We start from the raw sequence: 10,729 nt of genomic DNA, 5'->3' as shown, positions 1-10,729 counted from the left end.
AAAGGCCTTCTAATGCCAAACAAGTACATGACAACTGGTTGTGAATTGCGCCTGACTTCTGTCATTTAAAGCTGTGATTTTACTTTAACTTCAGACGAGTGTAAGGGCTGAAGTTCTGTTGGTTATCAGCCCTGGCAGCAGAGAGGTCAGGGTACATGTGACACTGTATCTCTCAGGAACTGGTGCTTTACGTGTCATAAAATAATGACAATGGTACAGAAGGCGAGCACCAAACTATCATGCTTTAAAAGGATGAGAATGGCAGTTGTGTTTAGCCACTGCTTTTTGCAAAGGACAGCAGGCTTCCAGCAGCCAGCAACACCTTGTACCTGCTTTTCTTTCTGGCAGGTGACTCTTATTTTCCTTCTCTTATGCAAAACAAACACATAACTTTTTGAGAATGAGAAAAATCAGTTCATACTACAAACATCAGCATACTTTGAACAGTAATCTTCTGAAGTTGTTGAGGATACACAGCTTTTAAAGACTTAGAACAGTCAAACTCACATGAAAGAAATCTTAATGGCAGACTTGCTGTGAGACATTCGGATTCACCAAAGCTCCCAATGTTCGTTTATGGATCAGTCATTTTTTTTAGATTGGTTTTATTTAAAGCCTTCTTGAAGGACGTTGCAGTTAAACTATCTTTGAACTTCACAATTAGAAAATAGCTCCTTCAGAAGTCTCCAGACTACAACTAGTAAGTAAAATATATGAATGCTTGAGGTTTTTGCCAATGCCAGTAACCCTGCAGCACACTGTGTGTTCACTGCTGCATAGAGCCCTCAAATGAAGTTGGCATCATTTAAAAATGTCTGTTTGGGAGAAGAGGCAGCTGATTTCCTTCTCTGCGCACCATGTGCTCAGTAGCTTACTGGCACATTACATTAATACGTGCAATGTATATTATTCTTTCCAAAGACTAACTTTTCTCCAAAAAATCCCTTAATTTAGTATGGTTTTGCTCCTTCTCCCACAAAATACAAGTTTCAACAGTCAGATTTAATGAAGAAATAGAAAATGTAATAATTTATTTGTCTTTTTCCCTGATGTGTTTTTAAAATCCCTTTTCCTATGCAGTCTCAAGCGCTGTATTTAATCTGATAGCAATGTGTAGGGTATCTCTAGCAGCCACAGTAGGACCCTTGAGTGAATATGTTCTGGCTGAGACAGGAAGAAAAGTTCTGGGTGAGAGTTACCTTCCTCCCATATTGGTTACAGTTCTGCAGCCTGAGCCTGACAGTTACAACACAGAAAGGAAAAAAAAACCAACCAAACCCCTTCTCTTGCGGGTCAGCAGGGTAACTGTTGAGAACTGCAGCAGAATGCTGGGCTCTGTGACACAGCTTTCCATCTGATGTCACACTGCAGCAGCTGACCAAGAGCTGACCACTTCAAAGCACCAACTCAAATACGCCTTAATCCCTCAGATGACAATTTGCTGTAATATGGCACGGTCTGCATTCCAGCTGTCTAATTTAAACAACATGGCTAACTGTAAAGTAGTAAAGCATAAACAGGACAACAAATATTTCATCCTAGAACAAACCACGTGTGTGTCCTACAGCCTGCCAAGGTCATGGGAGGCCAAGTAGTTGGCTCGGTCCTTGACAACACGCAAGCATTCTGGCAGCCGGGCATCACTGCCTCACCACCTCCTTGGTACAGGCAGGAGATGACAGGAAAGATTAAGAGAAAGTAAAGCTAAACAGCACTAATAGTCAGAAGAAAAAGTACACGTATGAAGTAATTAATCCAGCTTGGTGAGTGGTCTAAGTATAAAGAAATTTAAAATAATTAAACAAACCCAACATTAAGCTAAGCAAACCTAATCCCCTCCTGGAAGTGGGGACATGAATTCTTTCTGCAAGAGGAGGGAGGAGAGGATCTGTAGTCTGCCTAACCATATCTGACCATAAGATAGTTATTTCAAACACAGAGCGAACAAATATAGGAAGAAAACAATAAAAACATTCTTTAATAAACACATTCCTTAAATTTCTGCACTCTCAAGGTGCTTTCCAGAAAACTGTTAGAATATATTGTCTTTTAGAAACTGATGACAAGCAAAGCTGTGTTACAGTGACATACTTTGGATACCAGGAGCAGACCATCTGTCTAGAGAACCTTTTGACATTTAAGAAAAAAGGAAGAAGAGAAAAAAAAGAAAAAAGAAAGAAGGAAAAAGAAAGAAAAAACAAAACTGATTATACTGTTGGAAGTTTTCAGCTCCAGGTTGCAGAGAGAGAGGTATTTCAAGAAAGGTTTGGAACCGGAGAAGTGAAAGGACAAGGCACTGTTCATGGTGTAACAGTTACAGATACGAGAAGGTATGATGGGCAGGTCACAAAGAAGAATCATACAGGATTAATTAGTATAATAAAGAAAAAAAAAAAACACCTAGAGAGGAAGAAGTGGTAGAAACAATACGATAGAGCACAATTTCCACATCTTTAGCTGCCATTACCTCCACTTATTCCTCTATTTTGGTTTTTATCTAAACAGGAAACAGATCATTCATACACCATATTTCTGATACTGTATTTACTAAACAGTGACCAAACCCTCAGCTATAGTGTTTGTGGGAAAAAAAACAGACTTTAAACAGAATCCATTTAACAGTTCCATTTATTTATTTATTTAAATCCATTTAACATTCAATTGCCTGTATGGTCCATGCTATGCCACACACAAAAGTTGCGAAGGACACAATCCAAATCTTAGTAAGGAGAAGTTCTGGGGTTCAAAATGCCTCATGTACTGACAACCTCCGGTTCTTTACCAAGTCGACAGATCCAATTATTTATCTGCATCAAAGCCAAGAGATCTCCTACCTCTGGAAGTCAATAGGAGCTTTATGATGAGGTTCAGCAGTCTGAGATTCAACACTCAATCAACAGACTGGAGGTCTCAGCAGATGCTGCGTTCCTTGTGCACGCTCTCCCAGAACATTTCACGTTATTAGATTGGTTGTTTCGGAAGGTTGGTTCTGGCACAATCTCTGCAGGCCTCAAAACTGGCTGAAGGAGAAGTTATTTCCAAGAGTTACAGGAATGTTACAGAAATGCTTTTTAAAATTTTTTTCTTTTTTAATGTACATACGGGGACATTTAATTTGTTTTGTCTCCAACCTTTTCCACAGCTGATGACAGCTGGTAGAGAACTATTTTCTCGAGGTGCTACAGGGGCAAACAGAAAGCAGTTAAAGACAAATTCAGCAGAACCACACACCATGAGTGTGGTTCTTATTCCAGTCAATGCAGTCATCAAGATAGCAGGTTTTGAGTGGTACCATAATGACAACAGGCATGTGATTGTACTGAGCTGACTTAGCCTGTGTTTTCCTCACTATTGCCAAGGTCTAAGCACCTCCAGAAATGACCTCACTGTACTGCATTGCTAATAAGCCTTTGGGAAGTAACATTGTTGTAATACATGGATAAATGAGATGGATACACAAACACAGGCACAGCTGCAGATTTTAGACTAACGTCCTTTTTTGATGAATGCTATAGGCTGCCCATGTTAGCTGTGCAGGAGTCTTTCATTTCAGCACCATCATGTGGTATTTGTAACAACCCTGGTTGTTGCTCATGCCGTGGCCTGTTGGGACTTTCTGGAGGGTTCAGCGGATAGGATTCCTTCATCTCAGTCCTCAGACAACCTAAATGAGTTAAACAAGAGTCTCGCATCTTGGCAAAGTTCTGGTAAGTGCTTTCACTGGAAAAACAGTACAATACTGGATCAGCAACACAGTTAAAAGTAGTCAGCAGGAGAGAAACATGGTAAATATTAAATATTTTCTCAGCAAATGAGCAGTTGTTCTCCAACAAGCTGCGAATCACAAGTAGGATGTGGTATGGTCCAAAGCAAACTAAAAAAATGAAAACAGTGCTTGAAACCAGTCGTTTGATTTGGATTTTCTTCTTCTTTTGAGTTCCATGACTCTTGTGGACAACTCGTAAAATCCCACAGTAAGAAAAGGCCAGCAGAAAGAAGGGGAAAAGGAAGCCAGCAGAGAAGCGGTAGTAATTGACATTGTGCTCCCATTCTTTGATGGGGTAATGCTCGAAACACACCACATGGCTGTCAGCATCCATACTGATCTCCGCGCGTGTAAAAACAAAGCAGCATGTAATTATTTCTTTGGTCCAGATAACAATGCTCACAATCACAGCAGCCTTCGTAGTCCGAAACCGTTGGAACCGAAAAGGGTGCACTACTGCGAGATAGCGGTCAATGGAGATGCAGCAGAGGAAGCCCACACTGATATAGATGTTCTCATACAAGAGGATGCCGCAAATTTTGCACAGCAGCTCATCATAGGTCCAATTGTCGTGCTGTAAAACATATTGAAGCCAAAAAGGCAAAGAAAATATGTAGAGCAGGTCTGCTACAGTCAAATTGCAAAGGTAGATACCCAATTCATTTTTAGCTTTGATCTGTAAATACCCATAGTACAGTGACAGGCAGTTAGCTGGCAAGCCTAATATAAATACAAATATGTATATCACAGGGGATAATGTCTGGTGGATATCATGATTAATATTGCACTTCTCAGTTGCATTCTCTGTGAAATTCACCATCTTCTCCCTTTCCCTGTGTATCACTCATCAGGGTGCCGAATGAATAGATCGAAAATTTAATTTCATCCAGTTTCATGCATTGCTTATTTCTTCCACAGTCGTTCAAGTTGAAGTGATGACTTGCTGCAGGATGTTAATAACCTGAAGGTAAAACACAGGTAAATCTTCAGAAGAGATATGATTGTCAAATATATATTACAGTTTTCAGTAAGCTGCCTTTTCCTAGCCCTAAATATTCTTATAGTCTTTCATAGAAGATAAAGCCTGTCTGGGAAATCAAGATTCATATGAATAAGTCCTAGTACTTACTAGAAAAGTACCAGAATATTTTGTGTTCATAAACCTCAAAACGAATTACAAACAGTCATTACTTAACTTTGCAAGTATCTAAAAGGTGAAGAAATATCATTTCTGTTTTGCAGATCAAGCACAAAAGCAGTAATTTGATTTATCCATGATGGAAAAAAATGTCTCTGGCAAACCAGCAACGCACTCAGACTTCCTTAGAAGATGAAGGGGACACAAAACCGTTGGTATTTAATTTCCATTTCTTAAATTTCCCTTTAGAAGCAAGATCCCATGGAATATGCAGTTCAACTCATCAGGATGAAAAAAATGGAGTTTTTAGCAGTGTCTCTTACAGTTACTTGTAAACACCAGCCTGAAGGCCAGCTGTCTTTCTCTGTCAGAAGGAGACTATAAAAATCAGGTACAGGGTATTCATGTGGTCTGAGTTCTGCAGGTCATGCTATCACAGGTTCCTCATTTGCCATCAACTCTCAAAACCACTCATTTACTGTTACTATCTATATATTATCTTTCCTTTTCATCTTCATTGAATATGAATATAAGGAGACAGCACCATCCAGGGACAAAGATGAGGCCTTGTTGTTTTTTCCTGTTTACTATCCTGATCTGTATTTTTGTCATAATCTTCTGTCCTGTCTAGGAACATACAAATTTTTCCAAGGCAGTCCTCATGAAAACATGATGACACTACAGTAAAATTACTGTCAGCTGCAGGACTTGAGGATGTTACTGTCACTTTTTTTTTTTTTTTTTTTTTTTTTAACAGTGGTGGGCTCTACTCCTATAGAAATTGAAAAGAAAACCAACTTCCTTTGGGCCAGAAAAGAATTGCCTGGCTGAAATAAGTGACCAAACCTGCAAAGACTTTTAGTTCAGACTTAAAGACACATGTAAATATTTTAAAATTAGAACATGTTTTTCATTCCTTTGCTTTCCCTCTTTTTATCATTAACAGACAGAACAAACATCAGCCTCAGTTTTAGGGAAAGTGTTATTGGGAATCTCAGAGACAGTCAGTCATGAAACAACAGGTGAACGTAAACTCACCTCTGGCAAATCTTCTAACTTCACTGTCCAACGCAACTTGTGTGCAAGAGTGGTCAGGTCTAGGACAGTGCTAGCTCTGCTCTCCTCCTCTCGCTCTCTTGGAGCTCCTTTAGGGACTGAGAGACTCACCCCTTCCACTGTGGGTGGCACAATAGTTATTACAGATAAATCAAGCACAGCAGGAGAAATGCTGCACAGGGACCTCGTCACAGATACCGATGGTTCAGTTTTGCACCAAGAGACTGCAGTAACCTTCCAACAGAGTAATGATGATAATGTCAGCAGTGCAGACATGTACAGAAGAAATTATTCGCTAAAGTTATGTACTAACTTCCCAAAGGACTATTACTTAGGGGCCATCAGCTCTCCTGTAACAGCATCCAGTGCACTCTGCATTTCTCAGTGGCTTCAGAACCATCACACAGCTTTTCTGTCTACAGGACACCTGTCTCCACACACACAAGGACTGTGCACAGAATCTTCGCTGAGGCAGGGTTGATAACCTACTTACCCCACCCCACTTCTTCCAATCCAGAGACACAGGCCAAGTACAATTGTATTTGAGTTTGTATTTGGCACCATTTCGTTTCTGTATAATAATTTGGTGACTTTTACATGTAAGAGTTTGCCTGCTCAGGATGATTGGTACACCTAGTTATAGCCTCGAATGACTAAAACTCTAGGATCTATCATCTAATCCACCAACTAAAAGTGTCCAGTCAGTGTCCAGCTCCTGTTGATGAGGCCAAATAGTAATGTGAAAGCTGAAGACAATTTTGAGAAGTCAGAACTGTCTTTATATGTCTAACATAGTTCAACAGCACTAAGTCTTGTTCAGTGTTAGCTGGTGAGTCAATATGGATCACAGTATGAGAAAAAGCAGATGTACCCTACAGTTGCCCTGGTTTTAGAAAACGTTTCTTTTCCTCTAAGAACAAAAATGGTTTTATTAAATTACGTTTACGTCATGGAGAACATTATTGTAAAAATAATTTCTGTTTAGCATAAAAGTCTTGCCAGAACAGCAAAACTCTTATTGATATGACGTTATGCTAATACAATATACACTTATGGTTACAGCAACATTTCCTGCTCCTGGAGGAAGGTCTGGAGTGGGCTGTTTCAGGGGCGCGGGAAGAAAAGGCTGGATGTTAGAGGTGTCTTGGCCTTGTGCTAACCAACCCTCCCCAGTTTCAAAGATGGGGATGAAAAACAAAGATCTGGAGTCTTGCTTATGCAATAGCTGTCTTACACTGCTCTTCTGCTCAGCAGCAGCCGTGAGCCAGGAACTCCTTCTCTCGTTCCAGCCTCCTCAGCACGTGGGCTCTGGGACAACTTTGTGCCTCTGAGCCCTTGTGCCCAGCTAGTGACAGGCTCAGGAGCCAAAGTTCACCTTTCCCTGAGCACCAAGTAGAACTAAACATAGTTCTGCACCAGCCAGGAAGGGAAACTCTGCTTTTTCAACAGATCTGGAATCAAAGTACTGCAATGGCAGTGTTAAACAGATGGGTGCAGAAGAGCCCACACTGTTATTAAGAACATAATACACGACAACTTACAAGCTGTCTGGAAAAGTGGAAGCTGAAGGAAAGGTGATGCAGGGTACAAGAGAGAAAAGACAAGTAGCTCCCCCATTGCTTACTGACCTTGTCTGCATAGGAAGAGGAGAAAAATGAAAAAAATTGCTGTATGAAAAACATCTGGGGTGCAGATAATCACAAAGCTGAAAGCAGTTATGAATGGGAACACACAGGCATTCCTTTTAGACAGCTCTAATATGGAAGTAGTGCAGCTGTGTAATTTTTTAGAGCATAGTTTATCTAACACCTTCAGTATCACAAGTTGGCAGATCTTTCTGGGCAGTATTTCTTTCTCATATATGCCCACATCTTTTAGATCATACCCTTCTAAGCCCAAGTCTTGGAAACAAACTAGAAGACTCTTGCCATCTACACAAGCTCTAAACAATTCTCTTGTCCCTGGATGAAAAATGAAGCCAAGAATCCCAGAGGTTCAGAGTGCTTCATTTTTTCTTCTTTTAAATGAACCAATTTTCATTATTCACTGGGCAGTTCAACAACAGGTTCTTTCTTTCCAAACTTCTTTGTGCCTCAAACATTGACAAAAATGTGATGCCTTCCTCACACCGTGAACCATGGAGCGGCTCAGGTGCTAAGTGCTGTCTGCTGGTGTCAGCACAGAAAATAGCGCAGAGCCACTTACCACCTCTTCAGCTCCAAACAAGTACTGGCACAGAAAATGGGTTGTTTTTTAGCTTCAGTGAACATTGCTACAATTTTCCTCATAAGAAATCCATCCGCAATTAGACCCATGCATTTTTAGCAGAGACAAATGGGACTACGCCAAAGGACTTCCTTGTAGGCCTTTGCAAAAGTTGTGCACGCAGCTTGTCTCATCTGCAACGCACTCGCTTCCACGAACAGGGAGCAAACATGGTCGTGCACCATTATGGGACAGTAGCTCTCTTGCTGTTTAATCTGTCCCCGCACCTGTCACACACCGCAGACAGGCCTGAGTCACTTGGCTGTCATAGCAGGACTTGGACTGGGCTGCATATATTGGAACCAGAAACCTGGGCTTGTTTCAGTTTAGTTCAGATCATTACCTACACAAACACCAGCCCTTAAATTCACACACTAAACTGCCCCAAATATTCCAGGGTTTGTCAGCTTGGTTTGATTTTGATTCACAAAGCCTGGAAAAATAAGTCAGGTAAAGAGGCTGGGAAATTATGACCAGCAGCATAGACTGGGGACCAGTCAAACAATATAAAATAGGCAGAAACTGGCTAATATCCTTAGAGCAAGTTTTTTGGGGGTTTGTTGGTTGTGGTTTTTTGCTTCTGTTTTTGGTGTTTATTTTTGTTTGGTTGGTTTAAGTAGAAGAAAGTGGAAGCTGGGCTGTGTGAGTACAAGGAAATGGGACAATTATGTTTGGATTCAATCAGAAGAATTATGATTTAAAAGCAGAAATTGTTGAAGCAGGTCCAGAGGAGGGCCACAAAAATGGTCAGAGGAATGGAACACCTCTCCTATGAGGACAGGCTGAGAGAGTTGGGGTTGTTGAGCCTGGAGAAGAGAAGGCTCCATGGAGCCCTTATTGTGGCCTTTCAGTGCTTAAATGGGCCTTACAAGAAAGATGAGGACGGACTTCTTGGTAGGGCCTGTTGCAACAGGACAAGGGGTAACAGTTTCAGACTAAAAGAGGCTAGATGTAAGGAAGACATTCTTTACAATGAGGATGGTGAAACACTGGCACAGGTTGCCCAGAGAGGTGGTAGATGCCCCATTCCTGGAAACATTCAAGGCCAGGCTGGACGGGGCTCTGAGCAACGTGATCTAGTTGAAGATGCCCCTGCTCATCGCAGAGGGGTTGGACTACGTGATCTTTGACGGCCACTTTCAACCTAAACTATTATATGATTCTGTGAATTCTAAAAGGGTTACAAGTAGAAGGCAATGAAAGATGATTCTATTAACACATGCACGAAAAGGAAGGGTAAAGAAAGACAAGTACATATGAGGCACAAAAACATATTATAGATCAAAACATAACTGAAATATTTGCTGTTATTTTTTATTTCAATCTTTAGAACTAAACTTGTGACCCAGCATCTAACAAAATTGTTTTTAACAGTAAGATGGGGGTATAGGAAAAATAGATAAGCAAAGGGTAACAGATATTTTGAAAGTCTATGTGCACTCTGGGGAAATTAGCTAAAGCAGTTTGTGAACTACTGCTGCTGATGTTTCAGAAATTATGGTAGATTGGTGTAAAACAGGCATAATACCTGTCTTGTGGAAAGAGTAGTTGGATAACTATACACCAGTCAGCCTAGCTTCAACCAGAACCAGCCATCAGACAATCAATACACATATCTATGCGTTTACAGAAGTGACTCACAGCTGCAGAGACTGACCCCGAGTGAACGCTGCCATACTTCAGGAGAAGAAGAAGTTGGGCTGGAGTTGGCAGCTGCACTTCACACCATGTCTCAGAAAGATGGTGTCCTGGTTTTGTTAAAAACAAGACCAGTTTTCTCTTCTAGTGATTTTTCCTTTCAGCTAAGTGCTTTCTAAGTGCCTGCATATTTTTCTCAGACACTGTACTTGGTGCTGATAAGAGGACCAACGGAATGCTGAAGAAGCTCATGTTTAGATTTATTACTATGGTAACCAAGGTTAACTGATAATGGGACATATCTGGAAGGAGGGGCGGACAGAACAGGTGACTAAAACTGACCAACTGAGTATTCCATCCCGTAATCGTCATACCCTCTATTTAAGAGGATGATCACGAGGGTCAAGTCCTCTCCGACCATGGCTGGCATCTAAAGAGGACCCTCTCTGCGTGCCTGTGGTACTAGGCCCGAGGCCCTGCAATCCCTGCAACCCGTTGCCGGTTTGCTGTGAAATCCCGCCCATGACTTCTGGGTACCTGCCCTAGAGCTGCTGGAGCCACGCCAGCTCCACCGCTGCTGGAGTGACGCCAACGCCATATCAAGCATTCGAGATTGGTTTTGTATATTTTGTATATATTCTCTATTTATTAGTAGCATTAGTAAAACCCTTTAAAACCTTCCAACTTGAAGTCTTAAGCCTCTCTTCCTTCCTCCTTATCTTCCTTATCATCTTTCCGATCTAAAGGAGAGGGTGGAGGGAGGGTAAAGGGGGTAACAGAGAGCATCTGCCACGGTTTATTGCCGCCTTGCCTTAAACCTTGACAGATGGGAGAAGCTCTGGCCTCAGTCCTACCTGCTTGCTGTA

General features: G+C 41.3%; 1 protein-coding gene across 1 annotated transcript; it reads right to left on the bottom strand.

The window, feature by feature from the left end:
• Positions 1-2,649: 2,649 nt before the first annotated feature.
• GPR68 (G protein-coupled receptor 68) lies at positions 2,650-4,721 on the bottom strand. Its single transcript, XM_065636383.1, has one exon. It carries the CDS (start codon positions 4,584-4,586, stop codon positions 3,510-3,512), a length of 1,077 nt encoding a protein of 358 aa, XP_065492455.1. The 5' UTR covers positions 4,587-4,721; the 3' UTR covers positions 2,650-3,509.
• Between the last annotated feature and the right edge of the window lie 6,008 nt (positions 4,722-10,729).

The sequence above is a fragment of the Caloenas nicobarica genome, chromosome 5 (assembly GCF_036013445.1).
Source record: "Caloenas nicobarica isolate bCalNic1 chromosome 5, bCalNic1.hap1, whole genome shotgun sequence".
Lineage (NCBI taxonomy): Eukaryota > Metazoa > Chordata > Aves > Columbiformes > Columbidae > Caloenas > Caloenas nicobarica.
This window is presented reverse-complemented; position numbering and strand designations above follow the sequence as displayed.